This window comes from Acanthochromis polyacanthus, chromosome 3 (genome assembly GCF_021347895.1).
Source record: "Acanthochromis polyacanthus isolate Apoly-LR-REF ecotype Palm Island chromosome 3, KAUST_Apoly_ChrSc, whole genome shotgun sequence".
Lineage (NCBI taxonomy): Eukaryota > Metazoa > Chordata > Actinopteri > Pomacentridae > Acanthochromis > Acanthochromis polyacanthus.
In genome coordinates, this window is record NC_067115.1 from 17,458,247 (window position 1) to 17,473,428 (window position 15,182).

Sequence of the window (15,182 nt, forward strand, 5' to 3'; positions counted from 1 at the left end):
GTTATGATGAAGTGCACAGATGCTCAGAAGCTGTATTAAAATAATGAAAGAGCTACTATAAAAAAAAGCAGATCTGCAGATCTGTGGCTATGCCTATTCCTATTAAGGGGTAATGACCCAGAGCCAATAGATGAGATGAAGATCTGTTGGTGCTTTCTAATGGAAATTGCAGACATGGAGACCACAAAAGGAGAAGAGATAAAACATGCCACAGAATAAGACTGTGAAACATGTCCAAAAATAGTGTGTTTCTTTTCAATTAAAAATTTCAAGCACATATTTTCTTTTGCTCTGAAGTGTATCCTTACCACTTCTTCAAACCATGTTATGCTGCAGGAATCATTGCATAACAAACTGAACCCTCTGGGCTAACAGCAGACGGTAGCCGAAACAAGGAAAAACTTGATTGTTCTGTTTTGTTGCATAATTTCTGATACTCTGCTCAATATACCCTTACATTATGGCCTCATGTGAAATCAAGCAAATACCTTGCTATTTATAAAAAAGGAAATGGAGTGATTATCAAATGAATATGAAAGGAATTATTGCTGTAGCAAGGCAACACTAATGGAACAAACAAAAGAACAGCCTGTCTAATTAGACCCCAGCAATTAATGAGGCCAGCCGTTACATCACTGCTGTTTATGGTTCCTGCACTCTGTCCTGCAATGCTCTTCCCGGTATTACAATCCTTGTTTTTCTCCAGCATTAACGCATTTTTTTAAAAATGCGCCATTACTTTTTTTCTGTCCTTCTCTTTTTATCCCGGCTGTCTGCAAAAACAGAGATTGCCCACATCATTAACTATGAGTAATCGATGCTGGAAGGATATAAAAATATATATTTCTCATATTAATGTGTTTGCGTGACTTCTAATCAAGTGGGACAATTTAAGTGCAAAGTTCAACGCTGGCCCCTTTCCTATTTCCAGATCGTTTTGACCAAGTCAGCACAGTCCAGTCATCAAAAAGATGTTATTTCAGAGAGATGACCTTTCTCTGCCTGACAGCATCATCATCGTGAATCTCTTGTTCTTTCATTTTATAAAAAGTTGCGCCACAACTCTTTCCCCTAATTTTGATGTTTTAAAGTTCTGGTAAAATTGACAGCAGAGTTCGGAAAATAGCTTGTACTACTTGTACAGCCAAACTGTGAATGGTCCTCGCAGGCAGGAAGCAGCAACATTCCAGTGACGACAAACTACTAAATCTTTGCTGTGATCTTAAAATGACTGTAAGGGTGGTGCCCATTTTTTCTGTCAAGTACCACCATGAACAACATACGGTAATAGCAGAGAAGTACAACACCCTTGAGCTGCTGGGAGATGGCCCCGCCACAGCTGGCAGACAGTGATAAGAGTCAGGGTCAAAAAAGGGTCACTTTATCTTAGTTTGATGGATCAATAATAATTTTTTTGCTCATTTATTCATCTGCAATGACGAATGGTTAGTTCACTTTGTATTAACTGTGGCACAGTGGAGGGTCTCACTATGCCTTCACTAATTAAATTTAAAAAATTAAATCAACATTGCAAATAAATTCTGTAAATTTCAGTGCTTTCTTTAGCTTAATGAATGAATATGTGATTAGTGGGAATGAGAAGGCGACAAAACACAAAACAAGCAGAAAAATGGAAATGCATGTCCTTACGAGCAGTGTTCTTCTGCAGCTTCCTGAGGGCTCTCAGCAGTCCCTTGTAGCCTTCATAGCTCCGATCGTTCTGAGTGTACAACAGGATCTTCTTGGCATCAGTGAACAGACGGGAGATTCTGGTGATGTTTGAAGAGAGACCAGAAACACAATCAGACCCACTTTTTCTCATTCCTTGGGAGGACTCTGAGGATCACTTGTCAGTTTTCAAAAAATAATATATCTTGTGAAAGAATCAGAACTAATCTATCAATAAACAGTGGAACAGCATTGCTGCAAATGACACAAAGCAGACTATGGATACATTAACAGGTTACTCACATAGAATCGTTGAAGTTTCCCACCACCCCAGGACTCTCTCCAGGGGTGGGGTTGCGGAAGCAGGGGTTGTTGGCATTACAGATGATGCCTTGTACCCAGGGCAGGGTCCCTGCTGAAGGCATGGCCTTGTTAGGGAAGTGGCCTGAGAAAAAAAACATAAGTTTTATGATTAGGTTTTAGGTTGGACTCCAACAAAAGTTAAAAAAAAAAAAAAAGACCAAATATAATTTCTAGACATCAACAGATTTCAGTGGAAAAAAATTATTCCATTCTACTTACTATGTAAACATCTCATTAATTTTGTAATAACACCTGACACTATAAAACAAAAATATTTAGCATATTTCTGCATATCTGGTAACGATTTCCAGCTACTGAAAATAATAATAGCCTATGTAAACTGTGACATATACACCACCACCATCAGAGCCTTTGAAATCAGATTTTGAAAGCTCTGACTTTATCTTTACAATTGTTGGCTTTCTTATCAGCTAACTTTACTGCTACTGCTGCAATTTACTGTCGATAATCAGTTATTATACTGAACAGATAAGCACAGAGGGTGAGAAGAGGGTCGATGAGCTGATACACTTCTTTGAGTTTACTGGGTTAACTGGGTTGAAACTAACTTGTGATACGCCAAGGGGAATGTGCAACGGCATCACATGCATGCTTTTAATAATGTTAATGTAATATTCCTATAGCTACATAACTAGACGAGATGCGTTTAAAAGCAGGTGGAAGTAAATTTGTGTAGGTGAACGAATGAGCATAGTCCTTCATCTACTTTATATTCATTTTCCAAAATGAGAAAAATAACATATTTCAAAATGTTGTTTTGTTGTGATTATTTTGCTTCCAATAATGTGATAATCCTGTTGAGTTCAACAGTGATCAAAGTCCTGAAACCACCCGTACTGATGACAGATATTGCGATTCCTTTTTCCAGGAGCTGAAGGTCATATCGCTTGTTCACTCAGTGCAAACAAATATTGACAAATCCAACAGATCCCTCTGTGACAAAACCAAGGAAACCTTGAACGACCAACATGTTTAGCTTGGCAAGAGTCAAGTGACAAAGGTTTCCTCGCAAAACTGACGATGTATAAGAACATGAGTTAGAGTAAAATTTGGAAAAATTGAATTTAGGTAAAACTGACTGCTTTGTGCTTAGATAACGATAAAATGACACACAAAAAGAAAGAAAGAAAAAAACAATACTTTCCCAGAACAAATAATTTGTACTTTTGCGTTCAAAAACACTTACATTCATGTTGCTCGTAGGGTGGATAATGTATTCGGACTGATATCAGGATGAAGAATATAAACAGAGGCCATATGATCTCAATCAGCAGCTGAATCTAAAACATACAGGACAAGAACAGAAAGTTAATCAATGACATGAAAGAAATCTTTGCACTCTTTGGGCACAAAACAAATCAAACTGACGAGTTAATCATCCCAAAGCAGTGATAATTTTACTTTGTGCTTTATGATTTTTCTGTTTTTACAGTTCACCGAGAGCAATTTCTAGTGCTTCAGAAGAAAGAAAACATCATCCTGAGAGTATGTGTGGAAGAGGCTGTCAGCCGTTGTCTTCTGTAAACGGTAATCCCGCTATGAGTCTGAGTAAAGTATGTGGGTCAATAAGGGGAGACAGAGTGAGTACGACAGAGACAGAGGTCTGCCGGGTTTAAAGGACTATAGCTTTGTCCATCTGCGCCATATGGCCTCTGTGCTTCAGCTGCCTCTGTGTCAGCCTTAAACCGCATGGCAGACATGCAGCGTGGGGATAAAGAATAAAGCCAGTGTCTTAGAAAATGCACTGTATCCTTTTGTTGGGAGTAATTGGACTGAAACACAGCCGCAGCCGTCACTTTGAGGAACGCTTTCTGCTTGATGGACAAACGGCGTAACTGTACGCAGACGAGTCTCCCAGCATATACAGAAGTACTACTCTGCAGTTCAAACTGAATGCCATTTACATATATTTGCGTGTGTGGGCATCGGCCAGCACCAGATAGTAGCTGGACAATAGATCTGACAGTGTCTTCATCATCTCATCTTTGAGTGACTCACAGAAAGCTGTAAACTGTAACATTTTTTGGTCCAAGTGGTTCAAATGACAAATCAATCGTTGCTATTGTTGTGGGCTGCATGCACATTGGAACTATGCATATTCATTTGTCTTTGTGAGGCTTTTAGAAGAAGGCATGTGACACTGGCAAAAAAGCATCTGTGACTCAAAGTCGACCCACTGATCATGTGATTGAGATGAATGACACAGGAGGACAGATATCCCTCCATCTCTTTTGTGTGGTCTTATCTAGGAATTTGCTTGATGGCATCAAGAGCACAGCGACCCTCAAACAGCACAAGTTAAATGACATTAATCTTCCAGACTGATTATAACTGTAGTAAGACATGTGAAAGGAAATATACAAAAGCTGAAAGGTTTCTTTAGACACATGAATAAGAATGTAGCTAGAAAAAGCAGCACAAATTAGGGAAAACTAGCGTTCTGAGAGACATAAATCTAAAAAAAAATAATAATACAAAAATTAAAGGGACAAACAAAGAATTTATTTTGCACTAATGCAGTCTACTATTTTTGCGAGTCGGGGGTTTAAAAAAAAAAAAGCTACTCACAGTCTGTCTCCGTCGGTAGGTGAAGTTCTTCCATAGCAGTAAACCCAGTTGAGTGAAGACTGCCATGTTGCCGTCTTCCCAGCCTCACTGAGCGCACTCCAGCTCCTCACTGTAAACACAAAACGACAAGAAAGGAGGTCAACCAATGCAGTCCATCTATAGAACAGCTAAAACAAGCACACACTAAATTACCAAATACTACTTTCCTCAGGGTGAAAAAGTCACAGATTAAACACAATCAGCTAATGAACTCTCTACTGTCCAGCTTTTCTCTTGTGGAAAAAGACGTGGTTGACCAAAAAACAGAAATGTCACATACACTGACGCGGAAAAACTTACGTAAAAACAGAACAGAAAGTCGCGTCATTAACAAACTATGGCATGCAATCGTACCAAATATTCCAGCTGATCATGTCAATGTACAAAGCAGAGTAAAAACAACACAAAACAACATGCGACAACAACAATCATCAAGAAAAAAACCCAAACTGGAACACAGCAAACATTACCTGGTTACTTATTATTAAGTAAAATATAGTCAATTGCCACAAGAAACAAAGAAGCCACATGAAAACACATTCACCTTATTGAGCAAAATAGTTTCTTTCAAAAACATACCAGGCAAAAGTACAGCAACACCCAGTAAAAGAAGTCAGCTGTCCAGTGAGAATAGTTACTAACTCCTGGAAATTCAGGCCCACTTTATGTGGACTCATCTGTCCAAAGGTCGAGCTGCACTTCATCTGAGGAGAATGAGTGGGTGGGTGGGGGGGGCAGTTCTTGTGGTGAAAGTTGTTGATAACCCTTTTGTCAAGTGCAGATTCCCTCCCATTAGCACCTCAGTATCGCACACAATGATGTTTTTCATGTAAATGTTAAAATATCACTTTAGCACCACTCATTGCTCAACCGTGACAATGTGACCCAACTGATGAAACAGCATTACTCAATATTGATAGACTTTGTAAAAGGCATGTCATTCATCCCGTATGGTCAACTGTGATAACTTTTTCCAGAGTATTTCTTTATTCTCTTTGCCAGGTCGACAGTCCTTGGATTTGCGGCTGGACCTGTTTATTGCGACATCTCCTGATCAGACAACAAAGTGAATGTTGTAGCCAATAGACATCGACAATCATGGAGTCATTGGGAGTTACACAGCTGAATTTTTAATTTTGTTGTCTGAGACAGACACCCTGTCATCAAGAGTTCAATCAGAACCCCCTTAAAAGGGAATTAGGGGTCTCAGATGTTAATTAAATGAGGCAGATGCTGTATCATGTTAAATATTTATCTACAAAATGTGTTACAGTTCCCATAATTAAGTCCTTATGTTCATAAAGAACTGAAGTAAATATTGTATCCACACATTCCTGACTCCATGTAAATCAACATTGTATAAAAACTATTAAAAGTAATGTTTTTCCCCTCATTTTTTAGGTTTTTATCTCAAGTTTGAAGCTTAACTCAGAGATAAAGTTGGATATTTTTGAGGCAAAATCAAGGCCAACTTGTTTAATAAGTTGAATGTTCATCACTCAGTACAAAGCTGAATAGATGTCACAGACAGACCGACCAACGGCACAACAATGTTATCAATGATCACTTGCTTGTGGCCTGAAATTAAAACAAAAAAACACTCGCCTAATCAACTCATTATTCCAGTTCTCACTATGACTGCACACAACATTTGTTCTAGTGGAGTCAAATAACACTGTAGTCACATCTAACGACTTTTTCTGTAACAAATATATAAAAGCACAGAGAAAACAAGGATTTTCTGGTATTACAAAAACACACAGTGAGTGTCCTGAAAAAATTAATCGCCAGACAGATGTAAAGCTTTGCTTAACCAGTGACACTGAACAATAGAATTGGCAATTCCACTGCAATTTTTTTCCCCCCAAAACTGTCACTTTTTGTCTTTGTAAAGCAGTAAGTCACTTTCCAAAGTTTCCACAGCCACAAGCAACTGGCTATACTGAGTAAATCCACTGGAATGTATTAAATGTTGCAATAAAACTAACAGGAACTTTGTAATGGACAAACAACACAGTGACCTGTGCTCAGTGTCTGCTGTACTGGTACTTCTGTTTTCTCTCTGAGTCACTCACTTTAATGGCAGCACATATTTAACCGTTTCATTGAAGAGCTATATAAGATGCCTCCTAGAGACTTGTTGAGAGACGCACGCAGATAATTCACTGACGACACAGCTGAACATTTCACTGAGCAAACAGTTGCAAAAGCAGATGAGGGGATTTAACAGGGACACGTGAAGAACCCCTAAAAGACAAAAGCATCAGCAGCACGGGCTTTTCTTTGGTTACATCTCGGATCAATATCATGGCAGATGTTCTTTTTTCTCTCTCTCTGATGGATTACTATATTACAGACTGCAATGTTGCTGCTTGAGAGGGCTGACAACAACGCATTCAATCCACACCTTCACATGTGGCACAATGAATGCTTTTCCCCTTGCAATTACATTGTCAGTTTTGATAACCGACAGAAATTGTGTTTTTGTAGGTGGAACACGATCATCTGGGAATAGATATCGTAACAGATCGTCGTGTTTATGTGTTTATTCCCAATTAAAAGCCCTAATTTTCATCTCATTTCCATCCTTTTCATTCAATTCATCATTTCTATAACGGCAGATTCAGCCCATTGAACGGTCTGAGACTTTTTCTACCAGTGTATCGTCCGCGCATTGTGCGATTTTGATAAACACTGTGGTGAAAACACATCGTACGCAGAGACAAGAGGGGGTTCTCTGCTATGATGTGCAGCACAAATGGTGCAGAGCCAGTGCGCCTCTAGTGGCGCACGACGCAAAGAAAATCTTAACTTGTTTACCATCAATCCTCGCTCACGTGTTACATCACACTCACACTGGATATTTCTCCTTAACTTCATTGTCTTAATTGATTTCTGACTCCATCTGACTGATGACTCAAACTGTAAGCCTGATCACAACTAGGCCAGATCATTTTACCACTAAGATAAGGAAACCTTAAAATCGTCGGATGTTTTGCTGAAAAAACAACATTTTGTTGCTTCATCAAAGCATGAATTTCGTCGACGCTGCACCATACCTGCAGACATGCATGATAATAAAACGACTAAAGAGGAACAGACTTCTGCGCTGATCTTTGGGGAAAACAGAACAAAACAACAGAAAAATAAAATGAAAAAATAACGCAACGGTTATTTATCATAAAGAAAAAAATATGCACCGTGATCAAGTGTTAACATTGACACGGACTGTCAAAATTCATCATCTAACTGTCTGACTTCTGTGCTTCAGTTTCATTGTTCTGCTTAACTGAGGTTACTGTCGGTCATTCAGCTCCGCGATCCTGACCAGCTGCGGCGTCAAGTCAACTACAATTAAACTACGAGGAAGAAGAATGAACCTTCAGTATTAAACTACAACAAATATGACTTGAAAACATTTTCCATTAAGTACTGTCACAAACCTTTGCAACCTCAGAAGGCCTTGTGCCATGGGTGTTAGCTGAAGAATATTAACAAAAAATATGGTTATGTGCATTTTTCTTCTTTCTTTGGGGTCAATATTTTGCAAATAAACGCGATCCGATAAAGAGGCTTTTATTTTGATATATGTAGTCGAATTTCCTGTATTTGACTGCAGCTATCTTGACTAGTCTTTATCCACGCACAGTCTAAATGCAAAATAAGAAACAAAAACCAGTTGAGTGAACTGACATTTTACCAAAACAACAATTTTACCTTTAATAAAAAACGTCCATTCAGCTCATTACAATTCTTGATATAAACAGCGACGTCAACGTTGAAAAAAAAAACAGAAAAAAAATCCGCTAATAATTTAAGGACAACAATTTGCACTCAACACTAAGACAGTTGTTTTCATTTAAAGCCAGAATGAGAATATTAAGCTGAAAACATATGGATAAATACAAATATGTATTTTTTAATCTACAACACGGTGACATCTCTTTGTTAATTCAACAAAAGAAACTCTCCCCCACATAAAAAAAACTCAAAACAAAGCTTGTAACTCACCGACTGTGATGCTGAACGGTGCGTATATCCACTTTTTCGATTCTTATAAATTGAAATTCCTTTCTTCCCCCCCGAGACAAGTTGTAAACGGAGAATAAACTGAGCCGTAACAGTGCTCAGGTTCGCTTGTGTGTCTCAGTGTCTGACAAAAGTGTTTTTTCTCCCCCGCCTGGCTTTTATAGCTCCGTTCGGTGCGCAGCGGCAGCGGAGGTAACTACCGGTCACCGTTTGTTGCTGCTCCCATATAAGGCAAGCACGTGCGGAGTCAAAACATGTCTTAAAGGGCCAGAGACACCTCTGGTCCTCCTCTGCTGCTTCTCAATTACTGCCCCTTCCACACGCGCACCCCTGTCCATTATCTGACGGCAAAGAAACGTGTTGGTGTCTGAATGGGCACGTTTAGTAAAAGTCACTCAGGCAACCTTTCTGGGTCAGAATCTAGCAACATTTCCATGTCAATTTCAACATAGTCTGAACTGTGCATAGTCATACTGACATATAGACCCATGAGCAGCTTCATTTTAGGAATAATTCTGCCACCAATATTCATCCAAAAACATCACAAAGATTCATTTTAGATTTACTTCTAATATCAGCTACTTTATATGAACCTCTGTTTTTTACCATTGAGCTGAAAAATAAGCATGTGAGTCTCTGACCAGGCGTCTGGTTAGAAACGGGACCAGGATCAGTCAAGCAGACTGGTCTATCATGGTTTTATATGTTTGTAGGTTTAAACTTGTATATTTAATATGAAAGTTTGATGAGTTGTGGTTAAGGAAAGCAGCTTTTGTAAATCAGTTGTAGCACAAACACAAATAAATCTCATGAGAAATAACTGAAAGGTAACACAGCACAGGTGGCAAAAAGCAGTCAAAATGTGACTTTAAACTGTCACTCCATGCATCTTAGTCATCCAACCTGCAATATCCGACTTCTGTTTCCCAAAGGGAAATTCCCCTTACATTTTCAGAGTGATTATGAAGTCATGCATGCTGTTGAGGAGTATCTGGAGGCTCAAGATGATTGTGAAAGGAACAGAGAAGTTTAAACATGAGTGGACCGCATGAATTGACGTTATTGAAGTTAAAGGACTCTATTTTGAAAAATAATGCAAGAACACAAGACGTTAACTGGACCTGAAGTTTGTACAATTTCCTGAGTCCATGAAATATCTGCAGCATCACACAGTGGTAGAATCCATATGTGTGCTTCCAAAGATAGAGAGTTTCACAAGTGGAACAAGAGCATTACTAACTTCATTAAGCTCTTATAATTCTAAATTTTATACTAGAAGACATGTAAAGCAGAACAGCTCAGGCCAGAATCCGACAGCAGGTCACACTGTGTAGTTTGACTCCTCTTCACATCTTCACTCTTTACTCTGTTTTCAAAATTTATTTCTGTGGAGGCCTCATTTGTCGCCTAACAGTTAAGAAATTGTAGAGGAAAACGAGGAAGAAAGGGGTGTTGTGTTTTTTTCAATTGCTTTTATTTTCAACACCTTAAAGTACAGCTGCTTGAGTGTGCCTATGCATTAACCCATAAGAACACGGTGACACCAGTGTAACAAGCACTTTGAGTGCCCCCGTCTCTTCCTTGTAAAGTTTCATGTCTGGGCTTAACTCATTAAGTCCTTTAAGGAAAAATGGGTCTGGGTTCTTATGCATTAATGTGACTGCATAAAGATCAGTCATGTTGAAAGTGACACAGAAATTCCTACTAGGTCTGACTTATTAAGACTTCTGGTGCAACTTTTATGGACATGTGACCAGGATTCATACGTGAAGCTGACACATTCAGTGGTCGTCAGATTAACGGAAAAGAGTGCATGTCAGAAAGGGGCTTTAGTGACGTGCTTAAGAATTTTATAGAAAATATTCATTAACTACTAATACTACTTTTAGAATAAAACCCACTTCTGCTCAAGTTAAGCCACCATTATTTATGCAGCACATTTAAAACAACAGCTGCAGAAAAATACTTTGCTATACGTTTACATCGTACAGCAATGGGAGGGCAGCCATCTGCCTTCGCCGGTTGAAGAGTCTGACACTCCAGATGTAGACTGTGGGTTTACACCTGCTATAGGCCATGTGTTTGACATAACTTCCTAATCATCTTCTTCTGTGTGTCACTGTTTTCAACATCCACCTAGGATTTGTTTAAAGAAATACAAACGAGCTCTAGCAGTTTCCACCAATATCAGTATGAAAATGAAGCCCAACCAGACCATTCTGTACTCCAGAACAGTCTGCACAACAACGAGAAAAAGAAGGCTCAAGTTAATAATATGCAAAAATGTACACAATAGTGGAGGAAGTCACAAGGACAAACACATGTATAGACAGCCATATGAACAGGATAGCTAAAGTGAAGCAAATGGGCTAGAGTAAAAAATAAGTGTGACTCTAGTAACAAAAAGAAGTACAAACACCCTAAGGATTATCCCTAAACCTACAACAACTTAAAGTTCCTCTTTGGTCATTGATTAAACCCTTAAACCTCACCTCTATTGCATAAAGATTTTCTTCCCTTTGAAAATAATCCCTTCTTGCCTTAAATTGGCCTAAATGTAACTCTAGACTGTTGCTTCTTATTTAATGTGAAGATCTGTGATGATATTGGATTTTCAGACTACACACTGTATTACTCCTACAGACTTATATCTCTTCAAGTCAAACTTCTCAGCAATGAAATGTCACATCGCTGACATCCTTCTCTTGTGTCTTCTGGAAAAACTTTTCTGCAGGAAAGTGTGAACGTGCTTTCCTATCTACAGTATATGTGGGTTTTAGCTCTGTGACAGACGAAGCGTTCACTTCCTCTTGCTCATTGTGCGCTCAGATGGGCTCCATCCTTCCATGACCCTGAACAGGATAAGCTGCTTAGAAAATGGATGAATGTAAACTTGTCATTGCTTCATTTGCATTTGCTACTTTGATCCATCAAACCCAGACTAAGACCACAGCAGGCCAAGGACAACAGCCCATGTGCAGAGATGCTTACAGCAATGCACAAAATGTAAGACCAGCAACAGTTGCAACGTGCAGTTGTTTGAAAAAGAAGCTGTATTATGGAATTATGCAATTGCTGGTGGGTTTCTGTTTCTGCTATTTGCAATGGAAGATGTAATTTCAATTTCAAAAAGTTCTAAGGAGGTTTTAAATGATTTTTTTTTAAGATTTACTTGCAAAAGAAAGTACGACTTTTATAAACCCAGATTCCACTTCATGTAAACAGAACACTCCAAAGGATGAAGATAACGGATTGATTGAAGAACATGGGTATTTCCTGCACACAGAGCAAATCCCAAACCTTTTTCCGCAACTGAATGTGACTAAACAATGACAAACTGCTTTGACTCAGTAACTGTACTGCTCCACTGTACAAAAACATTCTGTTCAAGAACGACTGTAAACACTTTACTTGCCATGAGACACCAGTGTCTGTCTGCTTTATTTATGTCTGGCTGTGTGGCTACTTGCCACCCACACTAGATTAAACAAGCTGAGAGGTGGTCTAAGGAAAGAACTTCTTAGCAAAACTATAAGAAGCATTTCCAGATCGTAACAATAAAACTGAGGTCAAGAGGGTGAAATTCGATGAGGCTTCACAACAGTGTTCCTCGTGTTATACTTTTACAATGCCATGTATTATACATGCTTTAAATTACAGCAAATCAGTGGTGCATTTAATAAAACAACAATGACTGGGGCAGCTGGATGATTGCATGCCACAATCCCTCCACCATTTCACATACAGTCAGTTGTGGCTCTGTACTGCACATTGTAAGGACAAACACCCAAACTTTCAAACTTTTCACTACACTATTGGCAAATCCTAGGAATAAAAATAAAAACAAGCGTTTCCCCTCAGCGCTAACTGCATTTGGTTCCTGGTAAGCCTGATGTTTACTGATGTTTAAGAAAAAAAGCTACAAGCCTGGTAGTGAACGTACAATCACTTACTTACAGACTCACTTAAGAGAGCAAAACAATCACCTGGCAATGACAGTTTCACTGAGTGACTCCACTGTCTTTTAGCGGTTCTCTTTGCTTAAGGAAGCAATTAGTTTAAATATACCACTGGAGATGGTGGGCAGCTCGACAGATGTTTTCCTTCCCCATTCAGATTCTACATAAATCTATATGAAACCAAACAGTCATGCTTAAAAAGGGAATTGTGTCACCAAATTTAAGGCAAGCTGAAATATCCTGATGTTTGATACTGTAGTCTATTTTCACAGTCCTCCGGTGAGATGCAGGATTTATTTTATCAGGAAAGATGATATTTATTTTCTTTTTCTATCCAACATAATCAAAAAAGTAATAAGTCATAAATTCATCATGCCTTTTTCATTGTGGTTATTCAGTTTTTATGTTTAGCATTATTGTACTTTTGTGATTTTTCTCCTGTCGGAGCCTCATCTGTGTCTAACTGCTGTAAGAAGTAAATTTTCCCATTGAACGATCTATAAAGTTCATCTTATCTTATCTTATCTTGGCAGAATAAACTGCAGAATCTGTCACTGTCCTTCATAATATCGCAAGTTTCAAATGATTAAACATTAGAAGGCAAGAAAATATAACTGTAATATAACTATTTTTGCACCACTGAGTTCTACCTGGTGCTGACAGCTGAAACAACATAAAACAAAGTGAAGGAAAAGGCCAGAGCGGGTCATGTAGAAATGCTTTCTCCCCCAGTTTGGATGAGGTACAGTGAGGTTTCCCAGCATGGGCTTCAAATAAAGCAGGATCCTCAATCAGAGAGATTAGTCATCTAATTCATCAAAGGACATTCAGAGTTGCCTGCATCAGTGAAGATGAATGATAGTCATTCAAGATGACTAATTATGTAATAGATCTTTTTTGATTGATTTGAAGAATCCGGACAACTGAAGAAGATTTAGGGTGCTTTCACAGTACGTAAATGTACTTGTGAAATAAATGGCTATACTTTACAGAGTATGAAGCACACAGGAAACATAATGTAAAGACTCTCAAGGTGTTTAAAGTAGGAGTTTGTGGTCTTTTCTGGAAGGTAAATCTTTTTTTCATTATTTCTATGCAGTATGGAGTTTCCTATAATAATCATTCACCTCCACAGTGGTTAAATCAACATTTACAAGGCCACTTATGAAGAGACTGATTTAATCTGCATTTAAATTATATCATTCAGAAGACAGTAGAGGTGAAACAATTTAAATTTAAACATTCTGTATTTACACTATAAAGGAACTAGTTTAAATAGATTAAAAAATACTATGAGTAAAATTCAAACATTTTAATATATATATATATATATATATATATATATATATATATATATATGTTTGTTACCTACTCTTTCAAGATATTTGCACTGGCTTTGTTTTTTTTTTAATCTAGGAAAACATCACTACACAACTGTGCTGTGTCATTACTTTTTGGAGTTTGCATAACATCATCTGTGCAAATACAAACTAAATGAAAAAAAGCTGTTAATGGCAGACTTGATTCCTCTCTACTAGCTTCTTTTCCATCTTTCATTTCAGAAAAAGATGCATCAAATTTAAAACAAATTAGATGCACCCTTTATTTGTGCCTCAACATTTGTAGAAAATATTTTGGACAAATAAAATTTCACAAAAATCTCCCAGAGGAGCTCATATATCTTGCGGACGTCTACAGTCCAATGAAAAGTTGAAGATAGAGCATAAAGGCAACAAAAGTACATTTTTATTGTCATATACCAGCAGGATAGAGAAAAGATATGGCTGTGAAGTCAGTTGTGTAAAAACTCACCACAGTCTCTCTCATTCCTGTAAAGAGTTCAGCAGCTCACAACTCATTAACTGTAGTAGTGAGTTGTCAGGTGCCATTATTCCCACTGACTGGAGAACAATGGTTTGTTATGGCTGGCACAGCGGGAGCGATCTCACACACTCAGGGCTGATGGGATCACTGGGTTACAAACTCTGAGGATGTTGAAATGCTTTTGGAATTGTGTCTGCAAAGATATGACAGCACAGAGACTCAGTTCTGGTTTGGAGAGTCGATAAACAATGACTTTTGTGTTGGTACATGTTGACCAGCGTGAACTTCCAGTGGTGATGTACTGCATTTAGATTATTAGGTCACCACTTCTTCTATATAATTTAAACTGCTCTTCAACACAAAGGACCCTATGTAGACTTTGCAACCTCCCCTCCTATACATATACAGATACGTGACAAAGTAAGTATATGCATGCCTTATTGGGATAAGCAAAAATGAGATCCTCTTTAAACCTCCATCCATTATCTATGCACTGCATAATCCTCATTAGGGTTGCAGGGGGCTGGAGTCTATCCCAGTCGACTAAGGGTGAAAGCAAGGTACATCCTGGACAGGTCACCAGTCTATCGCAGAACTACACATAGAAATAAACAACCAAGCACACTCACATTCACACCTATGAGCAATTCAGAATCATCCATTAACCTGAGCACATTTTTGGACTGTAGGAGGAAGCTGGAGCTCCCAGTG

General features: G+C 38.4%; 1 protein-coding gene across 2 annotated transcripts in view; it reads right to left on the bottom strand.

Moving 5' to 3' along the window:
- The window catches only part of LOC110961579 (phospholipid-transporting ATPase ABCA1-like), a 40,219-nt gene extending 31,353 nt beyond the window's left edge, over nucleotides 1-8,866 (bottom strand). The window contains exons 1-5 of one of the 2 annotated variants that reach the window (XM_022209257.2): nucleotides 8,671-8,866; nucleotides 4,621-4,729; nucleotides 3,239-3,332; nucleotides 1,972-2,113; nucleotides 1,651-1,769 (exon numbers count right to left, since the gene is read on the bottom strand). In XM_022209257.2, coding sequence (XP_022064949.1) covers nucleotides 1,651-1,769; nucleotides 1,972-2,113; nucleotides 3,239-3,332; nucleotides 4,621-4,686 — 421 coding nt within the window. In that variant the 5' untranslated portion in view covers nucleotides 4,687-4,729; nucleotides 8,671-8,866. The remainder of the gene's footprint in view (nucleotides 1-1,650; nucleotides 1,770-1,971; nucleotides 2,114-3,238; nucleotides 3,333-4,620; nucleotides 4,730-8,670) is intronic. The other variant, XM_022209255.2, reaches the window with a different exon arrangement.
- Between the last annotated feature and the right edge of the window lie 6,316 nt (nucleotides 8,867-15,182).